This window comes from Rana temporaria, chromosome 4, assembly GCF_905171775.1.
Source record: "Rana temporaria chromosome 4, aRanTem1.1, whole genome shotgun sequence".
Taxonomy (NCBI): Eukaryota; Metazoa; Chordata; class Amphibia; order Anura; family Ranidae; genus Rana; species Rana temporaria.
In genome coordinates, this window is record NC_053492.1 from 439,289,401 (window position 1) to 439,309,202 (window position 19,802).

The 19,802-nt window shown below is 42.7% G+C and overlaps 1 protein-coding gene across 1 annotated transcript in view; it reads right to left on the bottom strand.

Moving 5' to 3' along the window:
• The window catches only part of HHAT (hedgehog acyltransferase), a 375,962-nt gene that overhangs the window by 244,443 nt on the left and 111,717 nt on the right, over positions 1–19,802 (bottom strand). The window contains exon 8 of the mRNA XM_040351495.1: positions 13,729–13,879. Coding sequence (XP_040207429.1) covers positions 13,729–13,879 — 151 coding nt within the window. The remainder of the gene's footprint in view (positions 1–13,728; positions 13,880–19,802) is intronic.

Genomic DNA, 19,802 nt, shown 5'->3' on the forward strand with positions numbered 1-19,802 from the left:
TCCACATGCATGCACTTCCACCATGGCGGAGGAAACACAATAACTGAAGCCATGGTGGAAGAGGAGGGTTTTAAAAGGATTAGCATGTGTTTCCTAATGAAGAGGCGGAGCTGCGCTCTCTCAAAGGCGATTAGAGAAAAAGTGAAAGTTTTGTACTCGCGGCAAAATACGCCGCTACACGCGAACGCGGCTGTCGCTCAGATGTGAATGCAGCCTTAGTATCAGAATTACAACCTACTTATCTGAAGTATACAAGAAGAAATATAATTTTGGCTTGTCACACATAACAATGCCCAAGGCTGGCAGGATTCTTCCTTGTAAAGGCTCATCAGTAATGTTATTTTAATTTGCAATTGTCTATTTTCTGTCTGCTTCTATAAAGACATCACAGGCTGTGCTGCCTGGGTAGAAAAGATAGGATCTCAGAATTAAGCCGCGGCACAGGAAGGTCCTCCCACACACACTGAAAAACTCATACGGAATTTACAAGCACGCCTGTAAAATATTTAACATTTGCATAGCTTTGAACATTGAGCAGGGATGGTATGCTTCTAAATTGCTTGTCAAAGCTCAATGGAGCATCCATTTTGAATCAACTACCTTAAAAATATATTTGCAAATCAATGTAAAAAGGAAAGTATTTGAGGCTTTAAATGAATTCTGCATGGCTAGTTACACAGACCTGAAAACGGTTATAGAAGATAAAAAAGTAGGCCACCAAAGCCTTTTGTTGCGTCAAACAAAACTAACAACTATGGGTGGCAAATTTAAGGAGAACAAAAAGCAGCCCAATCCATGACCCAGCCAGTACTTTTAGGTTCACACCTTTCTGTGCACGCAAAGCAGCTTTTTTCCCAAGCATTGCAGGTCTTTTATAGCCCCTCACTATAAGGCTACTGGGTATTCCCATGGGATAGCTAAGGATCCCACACACCGATTTGAGATACTCAGCTTTCCCAGGATCCAAGCCTGGTGATGTCATGTCTACAAGTGGAGGCCAGAAGCAGGAGGGTAACTTTTACGTTCTTTTCTTCTATTCATTATTTTTTTATTGGAGAAGTGGGTTGGGAGGGGCAGCTACAAAAGGATTAGACCTTGCATCGTTTCACTTTATTGAGCTTCACCGCATGAAAAAATTCACCTGTACACATTTTTGGACAATGCGGCACTGCACATTGTAATATGCTGTAGCACAAATGCATTTGTCTTTACTCCGTTTCAGTGGTCTTCAAACTGCGGCCTGGGGGTTGTATGTGGCTCTTTGCTTACCCTTTTCCAGCCTTTGGGGCACTATTCCTCTCAATTACAACCACAAGGGTACATTATTTCTCTCACTTACACCAACAATGGGGCAATGGAACCAATTGCCTTTAGAAGTCACCTAATTAGTAAATAGGGTCCGCCCAGGGGCAGACTGACCATTGAGGCTCTCGGGCACTGCCCGAGGGCCCCATGTCACTAGGGGGCCCCATCAGGGTTTCCAGGCTCAATAAAACCAGGGACAGTATGTAAAAATCTGTGTTTTTTTTAATCTGTCCCTGATATGTCCGAAACCGACATGCTTTTGATGTGAAAATCCAGAGATTTTAGCTGCCCCACCTCTGAGTGAAAACTTATATAGCGCGGCACATGCAAACTAAATCGCCTCTGGGCGCTTGTTGTTCCTGTCTCTCTTGACATCAAAAGAGATGAGTTTTGATCTTTCTTCTGAAGGCCAGGTGGTTCTCCTCCAACCGAATGCTGGTTGGTAAAGCGTTCCATAGTTTTGGACCCTGGAGCGCAAATTTTCTTTCTCCTTTGGACTTGTATCTGGCTTTGGGTATCTGGAGCCGGTTTTGGTTTGTGGATCGCAGAATGCGATTGGGGTTGTGAGCTTTTATCTTTTATCTTTTCGCATAGATATTGGGGGGCCTTCCCATGGATGCACGTATGTGTCAGACAGAGTTCAGTTTAAAAGCAATTCTGTCTTTTACTGGCAACCAATGAAGGGATCTCAGCGAAGGTGAGATTGATTCCCAGGGTTTTTTCCCAGTCACAAGTCTGGCGGCCATATTCTGAACGACTTGCAGACGAGAGATTTGGTACTTTGGGAGTCCAAGGTAGAGGGCATTTGCATAGTCCAGTCTGGAGTTCACAATTGTTCCCACTACGACTGCTATGTCTTCTTTAGGAATAAATGGAATAAGTCTTCGTAGTAGGCGCAGTAGATGGTGAGATCCGCTGACTACTGACCCTATTTGTGCGTCCATTGTCATGTAGGTGTCGAAGATGACCCCGAGACTTTTGACTTTGGTGCTAGGGGTGATGATTTGGCCCAGAATGGGCGGGGGGTGTCCAAGTTGTTGCAAGTTGCTTCTTGCGACTGGCTTGAAACAGGAGAAGTTCTGTTTTGGAACTGTTGAGTTTAAGATAACTCTTCGTCATCCAGTTTTCTATCAAAGAGAGGCATGTCTCTAGACTGAGATGATGATCCTTTTTGTTGCAGATGCGGAAATACAGTTGCGTGTCATCTGCATAAGAGTGATAAAGTAGTTTTTGGCTACTGATGATTTCAAAGAGAGGGCGCAGATAGATGTTAAACAGCACCGGCGACAGCGGTGATCCTTGAGGGACTCCGCATGACACCGTGCGTTTTTCAGAAGTGAAAGGCCCCAATTTCACTATTTGTGATCGGTTTTCCAGAAAAGAGGAGAACCATGATAAGTCACCTTCTGTGACTCTGGCTACTTCAGTTAGCCGAGTCAGTAATAATTTGTGGTCTACCGTGTCAAAAGCTGTGCTTAGGTCCAACAGTACCAGAACACAAGGTTCTCCTTTGTCTGCGGCCTCGAAAGCGTCATCCCATATTTTGAGTAGTGCTGTTTCTGTCCCGTTTTCGGGCGTGGTGACCATCTGTAAGCCCGGGGGGCCCCATAATCTTCTATTGCCCGGGGGCCCCATGAGTTGTCAGTCCGCCCCTGGGTCCGCCTGTGTTTAATTTAATCTCAGTATAAATACAGCTGTTCTGTAAAGCCTTCATAGGTTTGTTAGAGAATCTTAGTGAACAAACAGCATCATGAAGGCCAAAGAATACACCAGACAGGTCAGGGATAAAGTTGTGGAGAGGTTTAAAGAAGGGTTAGGTTATAAAAAAAACATCTCATGGAGCACTGTTCAATCCATCATCCGAAAATGCAAAGAGAATGGCACAACTGCAAACCTACAAAGACATGGCCGTCCACCCAAACTGACAGTCCCGGCAAGGAGAGCATTAATCAGAGAAGCAGCCAAGAGGCCCATGGTAACTCTGGAGGAGCTGCAGAGATCCACAGCTCAGGTGGGAGAATCTGTCCACAGGACAACTATTGTCATGCTCTCCACAAATCTGGCCTTTATGGAAGAGTGGCAAGAATAAAGCCATTGTTGAAAAAAAGCCATAAGAAGTCCCATTTGCAGTTTGCGAGAAGCCATGTGCGGGACATAGCAAACATGTGGAAGAAGGTGCTCTGGTCAGATGAGACCAAATTTGAACTTTTTGGCCTAAAAGCAAAATGCTTTGTGTGGTGGAAACTAACACTGTACATCACCCTGTAAACAAAATCCCCATGAGAAACATGGTGGTGGCAGCATCATGTTGTGGGGATGCTTTTCTTAAGCAGGGACACTGGTCAGAGTTGATGGGAAGATGGATGGAGCCAAACACAGGCAATCTTAGAAGAAGGCCTGTTAGGCCCCGTACACACGACCGGATCTATCCGCTGGGATTTATCCGCGGATCAGTTCCAGCGGATAGATCCGGTCGTGTGTAGGCCCGAGCGGACATTTTCCAGCGGATAAAAATCCAGCCGACGGATTTCCAGCGGATAAAAATTTCGTAGCATGCTACAAAATCTATCCGCTGGAATCCTGTCCGTCGGACTTATCCGGTTGTCTGTACAGACTCACCGGATAAGTCCGTCCGATCCCCATCCCTCGCATGCGTCGGAATGATTCGACGCATGCGTGAAAGTATTTACCTTCCAGTGTCGTGCACGTCGCCGCGGCGACGCCGCTGATACGTCACCGCGGATGTTTTCCGCACGGATTTTGATCCGATGGTGTGTACAGCCATCGGATCTAAATCCGGAGGACCGTTTCCATCGGATATCCCCTCGTCTGTACGAGGCCTTAGAGTCTGCAAAATCCTTGAGACTGGGGCGGAGGGTCACATTTCAGAAGGACAACAACCCTAAACATAAAGCCAGAGCTGCAATGGAATGGTTTAGATCAAAGCATATTCTTGTGTTAGAATAGCTCAGTCAAAGTTCAGACCTAAATCCAATTGAGAGTCTCTGGTAAAACTTGAAAATTGCTGTTCACAGATGCTCGTCAGCCAATCTGACAGAGCTTGAGCTTATTTTGCGAACTAGAATGAGCAAAATTTTACTCTCTAGACGTGCAAAGCTGGTAGAGACATCCCCAAAAAGACTTGCAGCTGTAATTGCAGTGAAAGGAGGTTCTACAAAGTATTGACTCAGGGGGGCTGAATACAAATGCACACCACACTTTTCACATATGTATTTGTAAAACATTTTGAAAACTATTTATCATTTTCCTTCCAATTCACAATTATATGCAACTTTGTGTTGGTCTATCACATAAAATCCCAATAAAATACATTTACGTTTTTGGTTGTAACATGACAAATGTGAAACATTTCAAGGGGTGTGAATACTTAGCAAGGCACTGTAGCTATGAATCTGATCAGTTATCGTGGGTTGCAGTACTTTGCCTGCAATCACTGAATTTGTGCAGTACAAATCTTTCAAATTTACCATGGAGTAAGATGTAAGCAAATATTTTATTCTCATTAGGTACCTTGTAGATAAAACACCAGCTTACTCATTAAGAGATTTTATTTCCACATTTCTGTGCCGCTGTGTGTGGGAGTTGATGTTCAGTTGAGTCAAGCCTATGTAAGTTTAGAATCCTATCTAACACAGCGGGGAAAAAAACGCTTGCAATTTAGAAGCATTTTGAAAGTGTGTTCCTTCTAAACAAACTCCGCACTTACCTAATGTTTGCCAAGGCATTCATAAGCTCTATTCACAAAGCAGAAGTGTGGGCAGCAAATCAATGCTCACTGAATAGAAAGAACATCCTGGCTTTCACCTAAGGGGAAGAAAGGCCAAAGCAAAAAGTTCTGTTTAATCTAGTCTAAGCTACGGCTTGTACGTGAATTCAATTAATGATGCAGAGGAGGTCTATAGTTGTTCTCCTCTGGATTGTGACCATATATTACTCACATCTGCCATTCTAGTTTCCAGTATTATAAATGTTGTCATTTTTCAGCTAGCGGCCGGAAAAAAAGTTAAAACCGCCTGCATCAATGGCGCTTTGTAGGTAGTTCGGCCCATTCATTTCAATGGGCAGGAGCGGTGTATCTATATATATATATATATATATATATATATATATATATATATATATAGATCTATATCTATGTATATAGCTCCATATCTATCAGGAACATCAAAAAAAAAATTACAGTGGCTTAAAGGATAAGTTCACCTTTCTTAACATGTCATGTGTTCCACCTGTTTTATAGGGTGGAACATGTAACATGTTCCAGCTCCTGCAGCTCTCCCCCGGTCCCCCCACCACTCCCTGTGACAACAGGCAGGGATCTTCTCACCGCAACCGCTGTCACAATTTGAAAAGGGAGTGAAAAGGAGTGTTCTGTAAATGAATCGACTACAAGCACCGCCAGCCCTTCCGACTGGTGGCTTTTAGTTCTCAATTAACTATGAGGGCGCTGGTGAGCATCCTCTTAGTTCATACATTTTTCCTGGTCTGTAACTGAGGGTCCGTATGGGAGATATGGGCAGACAGCTACACTGACAGTTTGCAAGAGCCTGACATTGCACCTGTGATCTTAGGATCGTGGGTGCAATGCTTTATTTACAAGCGCTTTACCTGCAAAAAAATATGCAAACATTATTTTTAAAAAGTGAAGTTATCCTTTAAGCCTTCCCTACTCTTCCCTAATCCAAAATGAATAAAAAACATTTCACCATAGATATACACCCATCCAGCATATACTGTATATCCAATCCATATTATGCACCTAGGTAGCTTCCATGCATGCATCAATGATGTGGACACCCAAAGAAGGACCCCTTTAACCACTTGGTATCGCGGCTATAGGCAAAAGACCGCCACAAGGTGGCTCTCAATTGCCGGGAGGACGTCTATAGACATCCTCCGCTCCTCCGGCTACTGGGGGGGGGGGCGCGCGAGCGCCCGCGGCATTACTGCAGTTCCGATGCACGTGTCTGGCGGCCGCGATGTCCAAAAGGCACCCGCGATCGGCCGTTACACAGACAAGGACGTGGATCTGTGTGTGTAAACACACAGATCCACGTCCTGTCAGGGAAAGGAGACCGATGCTGTGTCCCATAGGGACACAGATCGGTCACTTCCCCCAGTCAGTCCCCTTCCCCCACAGTTAGAAACACTATGCAGGGCACACATTTAACCCCTTCCCTGCCAGTCACATTTATACAGTAATTAGTGCATATTTATAGCACTGATTGCTGTATACATGTGAACGGTCACAAAAATGCGTCAAAAGTGTCCGATGTGTCCGCCATTATGTTGCCAATCGCCGCCATTACTAGTAAAAAAAAAATATAAAAAAAAAATCATAATTCTGTCCCCTATTTTGTAGGCGCTAAAACTTTTGCACAAACCAGTCGCTTATTGCGATTTTTTTTCCACCAAAAATATGTAGGAGAATACGTATCGGCCTAAACTGAGAATTTTTTTTTTTTTTAAATTGGGATATTTATTATAACAAAAAGTTTAAAATATTGTGTTTTTTTTATTTTTTATTGTCGCTCTTTTTTTTGTTTATAGCGCAAAAAAAAAAAAACGCAGAGGTGAGCAAATATCACCAAAAGAAAGCTCTATTTGTGGGGAAAAAAGGACGTCAATTTTGTTTGGTAGCCACATCGCACGACCGCGCAATTGTCAGTTAAATCGACGCAGTGGCGGAAGCTGAAATTTGGCCTGGGCAGGAAGGGGGTATATGTGCCCAGTAAGCAAGTGGTTAAAAAAAACAGCACAAGGGACATTACTTACCTTAAATAAGATGTCTCTCTTGTGTTGCTGTGTCCTCCTTCACTAAAATCTTACCCTCCTCATGAGTGCCTAACTATGTCCGCCCTTTCTGCCCATCCCCCATGAATAAAACATGATCTATGTGATCATCTGTCCATCCTTCATTCATAGATCCTGCTTCATTTATGGAAACTGTAGTAACAGCTTCCATGAATGGAGCACTACAACGGAAAGGGCAGGTATTGTTGGGTACTCTCGATGACAGTCCATCCAAACCCCTTTGTTCTAATCACCCACACTGGTTCGGAAGATTATAGGGGTGAGGTTGGCAACGGAGAAGGAAAATTTTGAAGCGGACACAGCAGCACAAGTGACAGATCTCATTTAGGGTAAGTAATGTCCCTTGTGCTGGTTTTACTTTTTGTTTCAGGTAAACTTAAAGGGTTTGTAAAGTTTCATGTTTTTTCACCTTAATGCATCCTAAAAAACATCTGACGATTACCATCCCCAAGCCCCCCCTTTTACTAATCTTTGCCCAGGCTTCTCGGCTCTTCATTGAATAGATTGATAGCAGCGCAGCCATTGGCTCGCTCTGCTGTCAATCAAATCCAATGACGCGAGCGCCAGGGGGCAAGACCAGGTCATACACTTAGCGACTATGGATGCCGAGTGTATGACATGGGAGCGCGTCCGCAAGGTAACCCCCTCGGGGGGGGGGGGGGGCTTCCCAGAGGGGGTTATCTAATACGGGGAGGAGCTGAGAGAGCCGCCGAGGGACCCCAGAAAAGGACGTTCGGGGACACTCTGTGCAAAACAAGCTGCACAGTGACGGTAAGTATGATATGTTTGTTATTTTTAAATAATAAAATTTGAACCTTTAGTATCACTTTAAGCTTTAAAAGGACAGCTGTTTTTATTGTTTTTTTTTCTTTTACTAGCTCCCTCCATCCCCATGACTTTGCTCATTAGGCATTATACTTACCTTCATCCCCGACCCAGTGATCTTTACTGTGCTATCTGGCACCCAGCCACACAGCCATTTCTCCTAAAATGGCCACCTTTTTACTACAAATGCATGCCGCAGCCCAGTTAATTTCTATATGAAAGCCATACTCTAAGTGACCTTTTGAGGCCAACAGGTGTATGGCATCCCAAAGGAACAAAAGAGGTTGTGGCACACATACGCAATGCGAAGTGGCCATTTTCAGATAAAAAGCTCTGGGGTTCTGCAGGGGGCGGCTTGGTTAAGACCACTGGTTTGGTGATGAAGGTAAGTATAACACAACGAGCAACACTCAGAAGGGTGAAGGGAACTAATTGAAGAAAAAAAATAGGTAGGTTATAACTGAGAAAATTAAAAACAGTAAAAGATGAAAGGGAATAAAAGATCCCCACCTAAGGCGCCTTCCCTAATGCCCCGTACACACGATCGGAATTTCCGTCTGAATAAACTGATGGAATTCCGTTCAAATTGTCTTACATATAAACTGTGTCACAAAATTCCGACCATCCAAAATGCACAACACAATAACGAGTCGGGAAAAATGAAGTTCAGTGCTTTCGAGCATGCGTCAACTTATTTCTGAGCATGCATGTTTTTTTCTCAGTCGGAGTTCCATACAGAAAGAGAACATGTTCTCTTTCATGTTCTTTTTCCGATTGAAAAACTCAGATGGGGCACACACACGGTCAGAATATCTGATGAAAAAATTCCGTCTGACTTTTTCCATCGGAAATTCCGATTGTGTGTACAAGGCATTATCCTTCTTCATCCTTAATCTGAACACCAGCAGAACCATAATGTTATTACGCATCTATATGCTGCTATTTATTGTGTTAGCATAGTGTTCACCCACTGCATATCATGTTAAACAATGAAGATTTGGAATACACGCACAGTATGTTGTCTGTCAATGTCTGTATGAAGCTGGGGTCACGGCCCTCTGACCCACACTTCACCTCTCTCTCCCCTATAGGAAGCACGCCATGTTTTCTCTTGTAATTAATTGGTAGAGTATGATGTGTAGAGCCAATGTCAGCGAAGGTCAGAAGGCTTCAGCACGTTCTGTCTATTACACCAAAGCAGCTGGAGAGATCGGAGACTAATGAGTTATCATAATCAAAGTGACTTTGAATTCTACAAGAGGGAATCTTTTGGTGAACATTGCTGGGCTCTAGGCTCATTGAGATGGTGGAAGTCATGTCCTGGTGCATATTTCAGCTCGTCTTGACAGAAGCACTTTGTAAACCTTTTTACGTATTCCCTCAGATGGAAGTGCAAACTAACAGGAACTGCTGTCTAATTCAAGGTTAACAAACTACCAACATGTTGGCTGCAGCTCCCAATCAATATTTTGCACAAAGCTACCGGCTGCAGCTGCTAAAGGTCAACGTAGATATGTTCAAATCTTGGCATTTGAAACTCTTGGAATTATATAGGTAATAGAATAGAATCATTGTAATAAGTGCAGACAGAACAGTTCCATCATCTATGGGTCCTAAGTAAAGACTGGCATCCTGCATAACAGGAGAAGTGACCTGGCCATCACATTTTGCCGCGTACGCACGATCATTTTTCGGCATGAAAAAAAACTATGGGCCTAATCCACAAAAGGGATACGCCGGCGTATCTACTGATACGCCGTCGTATCCCTGTTTCTATCTATGAACTGATCCACAGAATCAGTTTCACATAGATAGGGAGAAGATCCGACATGTGTAAGGGACTTACACTGTCGGATCTTAGGATGCAGTACCGCAGCCGCCGCTGGGGGCATTTCTCGTCGAAATCCAGCGTCGGGTATGCAAATTAGCACTTACGGAGATCCACAAAGCTTTTACGCTTCGTTTTTTCTCCGTAAGTATTAGTTTGCCGTCGCAAAATTAGGGCTGCTTTTACAAAGTGTAAAGTTAGTACACCATGTAAAAGCAGACCCTTCTTTCCCGCGACACTGTCAAATTTCTTTTTCAATTTTTTTTTTTCCCGCCGCATCTTTTTTTTTTTCCCGACGCAACTTTTTTTACCCGGCGCGATTCACAAAACTCGGCGTAACGTAAAACCGCGCAAAGCACATCGGGAAAATCGCATCGGGAGCATGCGCAGTACGTCCGGCGCGGGAGCGCGCCTAATTTAAATGGGACTCGCCCCATTAGATTAGGAACGCCTTGCGCCGGACGGATTTAAGTTACACCGCTCAAAATTTCTAGGTAAGTGCTTTGTGGATCGGGCACCTAGGTAGAGATTTTGCGGCGGTGTAACTTAAATGGGAAAAATTACGTTGCGCCGGGTTTTTGTGGATTAGGCCCTATGTTTTTCGGCATGTAGAAAAAAACAAAGATTTTCCAACTTCATTATTAAAACGACGTTGCCCACACAACATTGTTTTTTAAAAATGCTCTAGCAAAGCGCGGTGACGTACAACGGCACTATAAAGGGGAAGTTCCATGCGGATGACGCCACCCTTGGGGTTGCTTTAGCGGATTCCGTGTTAGTAAAAGACGATTCACGCTTTTCTGTCTGTTACAGCGTGATGAATGTGCTTACTCCATTATGAACGGTAGTTTTACCAGAACGAGCGCTCCCGTCTCATAACTTGCTTCTGAGCATGCGTGGACTTTTAACGTCGTTTTAGCCCACACACGATAATTTTTTTTAACCCGAAAAACGACATTGTTTAAAATGTCGTTAAAAAATGCAGCATGCTCGAAAAAAAAATGTTGTCGTTTTTCAGAAGCCGAAAAATGATGTGAAGCCCACACACGATCATTTTAAATAAAAAAAATGTAAAACAACGTTTTTTTCATGCCGAAAAATGATCGTGTGTACGCGGCATAAGAATTAGCCTATAGTTCAGAAAAAATACTCTCAATAACAATTTTACACAATGCAAGGATTTGATTGAATGTCATACAGAGTTAGCTGCAATTGTCCTCTGGATACTGAGAGGAGCCAATTCAATAAGGCTCAAGTGAGTGCTAGGTGGAGGGGACTGCACACTACAATCATATGGTCAGTTCAAAAACCATAATAACCCTTATAGTCCCTCTCTAGATGTGCAACGTGAAAAAAAGCCCAATAGGTGTGAAAGTGGTTCTAAAATGTTTTACCTTATAGAATTCACTGCATAAAGGTAAAAAATGGCCCAGTGTTTTTCCTCCCCTCCAGATACTTAGCTGAGTCCTCACTCAATCCATCACTGTGTCCGTCTGTAACAGCTCTCTCCTCTCTCCCTGCATTCACAGGACAGAGAGGCAGAAATGGGAGGCGGTCCGAGCTGCACTGTGTGTTTATGGACAGTCCGGCTCGGAAGCGACAATAAGAAGCGGCTTCCTTTGGTGGTGCACAGAGAAGAGGAGGAGCTAAGAGCGCCTGTGGGGCACCCCAGAAGAGGAGGTTGGGGCTGTAATATCATTGCACAGAGCAGGCAAGTATATCATATAGCGCATCCGCACAGCACTTCACTTTTTCTACATTTTATGTTGCAGCCTTAATTAATTATTTCCCTCAAAATTCTACAAACAATACCCCATAATGACAACATGAATTTTTTTTTAAATCTTTACAAATTTATTACAAATAAATGGAAAAAAAAATCACATGTACATAAATATTCACAGCCTTTGCCATGACACTTAAAATTGAGCGAGCTCTTGATTGGAGTCCACCTGTGGTAGGTAAATTCAGTTGATTGGACATGATTTGGAAAGGCACACACCTGTCTATATAAGGTCCCACAGTTAACAGTGCATGTCAGAGCACAAACCACGCCATGAAGTCCAAGGAAATGCCTGTAGATCTCCGAGACAGGATTGTATCGAGGCACAGATCTGGGGAAGGGTACAGAAACATTTCTGCAGCATTAAAGGTCTCAATGAACACAGTGGCCTCCATCATCCATAAAACAGAAGAATTTTGGAACCATAAGCACTCTTCCTAGAGCGGGCCGCCCGGCCAAACTGAGCGATCAGGGGAGAAGGGCCTTAGTCAAGGAGGTGACCAAGAACCCGATGATCACTCTGACAGAGCTCCAGCGTTTTCTGTGGAGAGAGGAGAACCTTCCAGAAGAACAGCACCATCTCTGCAGCACCAATCAGGCCTGTATGGTAGAGTGGCCAGAGCCCACAGCCAAGATAACAAAGGAGTGGCTATGGGACAAGTCTGTGAATGTCCTTGAGTGGCCCAGGCAATGCCCAGACTTGAACCTGATTGAACATCTCTGGAGAGATCTGAAAATAGCTGTACACCGACGCTCCCCATCCAACCTGATGGAGCTTGAGAGGTCCTGCAAAGAAGATTTGGAGAAACTGCCCAAAAATAGGTGTGCCAAGCTTATAGGATCATACTCAAAAATACTTGAGGTTGTAATTGGTGCAAAAGGTGCTTCAACAAAGTATTGAGCAAAGGCTGTGAATACTTATGTACATGGGATTTTCCTCGTTTTTTATTTTTAATACATTTGCAAAGGTTTCAAAACAAACTTATTTCACGTTGTCATAATGGGGTATTGTTTGTGGAATTTTGAGTAAAATAATGAATTTCATTAACTTTGAAATAAGGCTGTAACAAAATGTGGAAAAAGTGAAGCGCTTTGAATACTTTCTGAATGCACTGAATTTTTTATTTTAAAAAAAAAAAAAAAAAAAAAACAGGCGGTGAAATGGGTTGAGTTTTAGACTGCAGGAGCTGGTGAAAATTTGAATGTCAGAACACAACAGGATTTGGGGATCAAAACTAAACTGAGCAGGTATCTGGAGGGGAAACAGTATATTCTGGAACAGGGATCCCGATGCAGAGCTTACTCGGATGCATACTTTGGCATTGGTCTTCCGCGGTACTTTTTTGGAAACCAGCAGCACAGTGATAAGCTCATCTTTCTTTCACTTTACTCTTTTCTACTATAAGCATGCACCTTGTCAGCATATTAACTTGTTGTACTGCCTCTGCTTCTAACACCCCAGCTCTGCTGTACAGGGACTGCAAGAGGCTGAGACCATGTCTCATTAAAGTGGAGTTACACCCAAAAATGGAACTTCCGCTTTTTGGAACCCTCCCCCCTTCCGGTGTTACATTTGGCACCTTTTAGGGGGGAGGAGGAAACAGATACAGGTATTTGCTTCCACTTCCGGGCATAGATCACCGCAGTGACCTACGCCACGTCCGGCGCCTACTTCGTCCCCCCGCTGTCTTCTGGGAGACACACAGGTCCCAGAAGAAATCAGGGACCAGTGGAAATGCACAGTGCAAGTCGTGCATGCGCAGTAGGGAACCAGCAAGTGAAGCCGCAAGGCTTCACTTCCTGATTCCCTTACCGAAGATGGCGGCGCCTCCACCCGAGAGCCATATCGGCTTAGGGTGCCAACATCGTGGGCTCCCTGGACAGGTAAATGTCCTAATATTAAAAGTCAGCAGCTGCAGTATTTGTAGCTGCTGACTTTTAATATATTTTTTTTCAGCGGACCTCTGCTTTAAGGTACTTATACTGCTTGCATTTTAAAAATATATTTTATTATATAATAAATAATGATTACAGAGTTACATTAATTAGTGTATTTTAATCTGCTTAAAGTAAGATGCTTCTTCTTAGCAGACAGTATGAGTGGAAGTAATTGTGTGAATCATAAAAAAAATGGTAATTAGGAATGACTAACCTCCATATTCCAGTGAAGCTATACATTGAGCTGACACAGCGAGGCAAAGCTGGCGAACTCAAGCCATCCAGTTGTAGAAGAAGTGCCGGAAGTCCATACAGAACTAAATATTTCACATAGAAGAATAGTACCTGTGCCAATGCCAGGCCACCTGAAAGACACAAACATATACCACAATACAGTCAATAACCTAATGCTAGTAAGGAGGACAGGGAAGATCACACCTATGCTTAGGTAAACCAGTGATGAAGGTATCAAGCTTGGATCACACTATGTGCGGCCGTGGTGCATAGCAGGGGGTCTGGAGTGTCCCCGTTCACCATTTCAGGTCCAAATTAGGTCCAATATTTTGGCTAAATTCGGACCTAAAACTGAGCCAAAGACGCACAGGACCCTTCTGCTGTGCGCTTAACGGCGGCCCCGAAGATGTGTGAACCGGCTCCATTGAAAGCCGATCACAGTCTCCTGTCATGCATATTGGATGCGTTATGCGCAATAGTGTGAACCCAGCCTTACTTAGTGTATTTGGAAAATGCACAGTTTCTTGTCCTGTGCCACTTGGCTTTTTGACTATAAAATCAGCTCTGGACACTTAGGCCTGGTTCACACCTATGCATTTTTAGTACATTTTGCAGATTTTCACTACAGAACGTGTTCCATTGGAAACCATGTTAAATGGACTGTAGTGCAAATCTCCAAAATGCAAAAAGCACTAAAAATGCATAGATGTGAACCAGGCCTTAGGTTGTAAGAGTGTAGGGAATGAAAGACAAAGCTGTTGCGGGAAGAATGACACTGCAATGCTAAAGTAGTAATAAAGATCTATTGAGCCCACATGCCCTTCAGTATCCTACAATATTGCTCTCACACTGAAGCCATGCACAGTTGTACCTACTCCAGCCACAGTATAATGCAAGTACAAAACAAGCCAAAAGCAGAACTTGACACAACACAAGATAAAAAAAATGAATAGCCCCATAGCCACTTGCCTGCCGGGACAATTTTTGCATGTTAAAAGCTGCATATTTTGCTAGAAATCACTTTAACCACTTGACCACTGGGCACTTAAACCCCCTTAATAACCAGACCAATTTTCAGCTTTCGGTGCTCTCACAATTTGAATGACAATTACTTAGTCATACAACATTGTACCCAAATGAAATTTTTGTCTTTTTTTTCACACAAATAGAGCTTTCTTTTGGTGGTATTTAATCACCGTTGGGTTTTTTATTTTTTTGCGCTATAAGAGAAAAAAGACTGAAAATTCTGTAAAAAAAAAAATGAATTTTTCTTTGTTTCTGTTATAAAATTTAGCAAATTAGTATTTTTTCTTCATACATTTTGGCCAAAATTTATACTGCTACATATCTTTGGTAAAAATAAGTACAAATCGGTGTATATTATTTGGTCTTTGTGAAAGTTTTAGGGCTCTTTCACACGGAGCGGATCCGTAATTGATCCGCTCAATTAGCCCGTTTGGCCCGTTTGGATTCCTCCGTAAATTCCCGCTGAGCTGTCGGCTGACAGGGCGGTCCCCGCACACAGTGCAGAGACTGCCCTGTCTCTCCTCCGCTCTCCCCTATGGGGAATCGGATGAATACGGACCGTGTGCCGGACGGGAGAAAAATAGGGTTTTCTTCCATCCGCAAAAGCGGATCTTTGCGGACGCGGATGGTTGCTGACGTTAGCGGATGCATCATCCGCTAACGTCTGCAATCCCATAGGGATACATTACAAGTCCGTAAACGGACTTGTAATAAACGGACCGTTTGTCCGTATGTGTGAAAGGGCCCATAGAGTCCACAAGCTATGGTGCCAATATCTGAAAATTTATCACACCTGAAGTACTGAAGTACTAATTTCTTGAGACCCTAACATGCCAGAAAAGTACAAATACCCCCCAAATGACCCCTTTTTGGAAAGAAGATATTCCAAGATATTTAGAAAGAGGCATGGTGAGTTTTTTTTACATTTTTTCCCACAGTTCTTTGCAAAGTCAAGATTTTTTTTAAAAAAAATTATAATTTTTTCTTCACAAAATTTTGATATTAGCAGGTTATTTCTCACACACAGCATATGCATACCACAAATTACACCCCAAAACACATTCTGCTATTCTTCCTGAGTATGGCGATACCACATGTGTGAGAATTTTACTCAGCGTGGCCTCATACAGAGACGCAACATGCAGGGAGCACCTTCAGGCGTTCTGGAGCACCCAGGCCAATTATGACATTTCTCTCCTACATTTAAAAATCATCATTTATTTGCTAGAAAATTACATAGAACCCCAAAACATTATATAAGTTTTTTTAAGCAAAGACCTTAGAGAATACAATGGCGGCCGTTGCAACTTTTTATCTCACACTGTATTTGCGCAGCAATTTTTCTAACGTGTTTTTAAAACAAAAAGCCCAATGTTTTTGCATAATGTGAAAGATGAAGTTACGCCGAGTAAATAGATACCCAACATGTCACCCTTCAAAATTGCACACGCTCTCGGAATGGCGCCAAACTTCGCTACTTAAAAATCCCCATAGGCGACGCTTTAAATATTTTTACTGGTTATATGTTTTTAGTTACAGAGGAGGTTTAGGGTCAAAATTATTGCTCTCGCTCTAACGTTCGCAGCGATACCTCACATGTGTGGCTTGAACACCGTTTTCATATGTGGGCGGAACTTACGCCTGCGTTCGCTTCTGCATGCGAGCACACGGGGACAGGGGCGCTTTAAAAAATATATATATTTTATTGTTCACTTTACTTTACTTCATTTTAGTTTGACACGTTTTTCCGCAAAAAATAAAAAAAATGTGATCACTTTTATTCCTATTACAAGGAATGTAAACATCCCTTGTAATAGGAATATGGCATGACAGGTCCTCTTTAAAGTGAGATATGGGGTCAATAAGACCCCACATCGCACCTCTAGGCTGGGAAGCTTAAAAAAAAAAACAATCCTGGCTTCGATCGTAGGTAGCGTTGAGGTAGAAGCAGGGGGGGCGTATTGCAGGGTATTGCAGAGTATTGTGGGGTATTGCAGAGTATTGCAGGGTATTGCAGAGTATTGCGGGGTATTGCAGAGTATTGTGGGGTATTGCAGAGTATTGTGGGGTATTGCAGAGTATTGTGGGGTATTGCAGAGTATGGGGCAGAGTATTGCAGGGTATTGGGCAGGGATGGCTGAGCAGGGATGGATGGATGGCTGGATCTGTGACTACCGCACATGCGTGCCGTAGACAACAGCGCAGGCGCACTAAGAATACCGGTTTTCTCAATGACTAATGCCGGCTTTGACGGCTCCCGTGTGCATGCGCGGAGTGACGTCATCGCCGCTCCGGCCAATCAAGGTAAGTAATTCATAATGAGCTAGTATGCTAGTCATCAGTAGTAGACAACGTCCCAGGCTTGGTGGTCAGTGGGAGTAAAAACACCTTACAAAACACCTGTGGTCAATTAGGAGGAGGAATAGAACCCCATTGTTGTTGTCAGTGGACGGAATAGTGCCCCATTGTTGGTGTCAGTGGAAGGCATAGTATCAGTGGGAGGAACAGTACCCCATGGGCCAGATAAAGGCAAGCAAAAGGGCCACCTCTGGCCCCTGGTCTAGAGTCATGTTCAGACAGATTAAGTAAAGCTGAAAAATGGGGTAAATATACATTTTTTTAGGGGTAAGGCTATAAATTTATAATAATTTAAGGCTGAATATTCAGAATCACACATAACCCAACTTCTGGCAGATCCACTTTAGATTTTGCTTAGCTGTTGATTAACCAATTTACCATATATTTGATTTGTACATTATTAATTCATTCAGCCTTCCTTGAACAGTGCTGCTGCTGCACTTTTTGCATATGCATACACTCTTTGTTTATTGCGTTATATTAGTACGGATTATCCAAGTTTTGTAAAACAAAACCACAATGATAAATGGTCTATGATGAGCTAAGCAAAATTAAAGGATCCCCAAGCCAAGAACTGGAATATATTGCAGCTTACCAATCCTCAGGCGAGGTTTACATCTGTGCATGAAATGCGTGTAAATCAAACGCGTTTCCACACTCGCATGCAGCCACACACAAAATGCGTTGCTTTAACGAAAATGCGAGGATGCTGGCACCCCCACACACTTAAAAACACGGGAACAAATGGGGCAAAAGAACTATGCGTTTTTCGTACGGCCACACAAAAGGTGCAAGGGCCTCTTTTCTGCAGGAAAAGCCGGAACAGCAGCTCATTCAAATGAATAGGCTGCCGTGTCCGCTCAAACATGGCACACAGAACCGCATACATGCCTTATGCCGCGTACACACGGTCATTTTTTGTGATGAAATAAAACTACGTTTTAAAAAACGTCGTTTTTTGTCTTCTGAAAAACGACCAGAAAAAAATTCGAACATGCTTCAATTTTTTATGTCGTTTTTCAAAATGTAGTTTTTTGTGTCATTTAACCACTTAAGCCCCGGACCAATATGCTGCTAAATGCCCAAAGGCGTTTTTACAATTCAGCACTGCGTCGCTTTAACAGACAATTGCGCCGTCGTGCGACGTGGCTCCCAAACAAAATTGGCGTCCTTTTTTCCCCACAAATAGAGCTTTCTTTTGTAGGTATTTGATCACCTCTGCGGTATTTATTTTTTGCGCTAAAAACAAAAATAGAGCGACAATTTTGAAAAAAATGCTATATTTTTTACTTTTTGCTATAATAAATATCCCCCAAAAATATATATAAAAAAAATTTGTTTTCATAATTTTAAGGCCGATACGTATTCTACCTATTTTTGAAAAAAAAAATCGAAATAAGCGTTTATCGATTGGTTTGCGCAAAATTTATAGCGTTTACAAAATAGGGGATAGTTTTATTGCATTTTTATTAATTATTTTTTTTTACTACTAATGGCGGCGATCAGCGATTTTTTTCGTGACTGCGACATTATGGCGGACACTTCGGACAATTTTGACACATTTTTGGGACCATTGTCATTTTCACAGCAAAAAATGCATTTAAATTGCATTGTTTATTGTGAAAATGACAGTTGCAGTTTGGGCGTTAACCACAGGGGGCGCTGTAGGAGTTAGGGTTCACCTAGTGTGTGTTTACAACTGATGGGGGGTGTGGCTGTAGGACTGACGTCATCGATCGAGTCTCCCTATAAAAGGGATCACTTGATCGATACGCCGCCACAGTGAAGCACGGGGAAGCCGTGTTTACATACGGCTCTCCCCGTTCTTCAGCTCCGGGGAACGATCGCGACGAAGCAGCTATTAACGAAAAGCCGCGCCGTCGTCCCGGATCGCTCCCCGAGGTAAGCCGCCCACCGCACGCAGCGGGGGGGGTCCCGATCCGTGCCATTTTGCGGACGTAAATAGTCGTGTGGCGGTGTGTAGGCATAGTCGTTTTTTAAAATGAAGTTTGAAAAACGTCGTTTTTTTTTCATGAGAAAAAAAACGACGTTTTTTTACAAGACAAAAAACGACCGTGCATTAGATGTGGTGGCTGCATTGTTTTTTTTTTCCCCTTGTAGTGTTTCAGCAAGCCAAATGTTTTTTAGTCTGGATTCATATTTATTTTAATACAAATTCTTGAGCAGATAAAACATTAACTGGCAATTGCCACATGTAGAGCTTTCTTTTGGTGGTATTTGACCACTATTGGATTTTTTTTATTATATAAGCGAAAAAAATATATAAAACATATCCAATAAAAAATGAAAACAATTGAATTTCTTCATATATTTAGGGCAAAATGTATTCTTCTACATGTCATTGGTAAAAGAAAATCCCAATAAGTGTATATTGATTGGCTTGTGTGAAAGTTATAATGTCTACAAATGCTAATATATGTATACTGGAATTTTGATTTATTTGGAGTGAGTGAGTGCCGTCACCTTAGGACAGGAAAGATGTTACTGGTAGAATCACAAGGTGAAACAAAGAATAAAAGGGAAACAAGCCTGAAAAAAAGAAAACAAATGCAGCCACCATGCCTAAGGACTGGTAAGCTGCAAAATATAACATTTTTACATTTCTATACGCTTTAACTTTAAAGTGATTATAAGTAAGTAAATATTTTT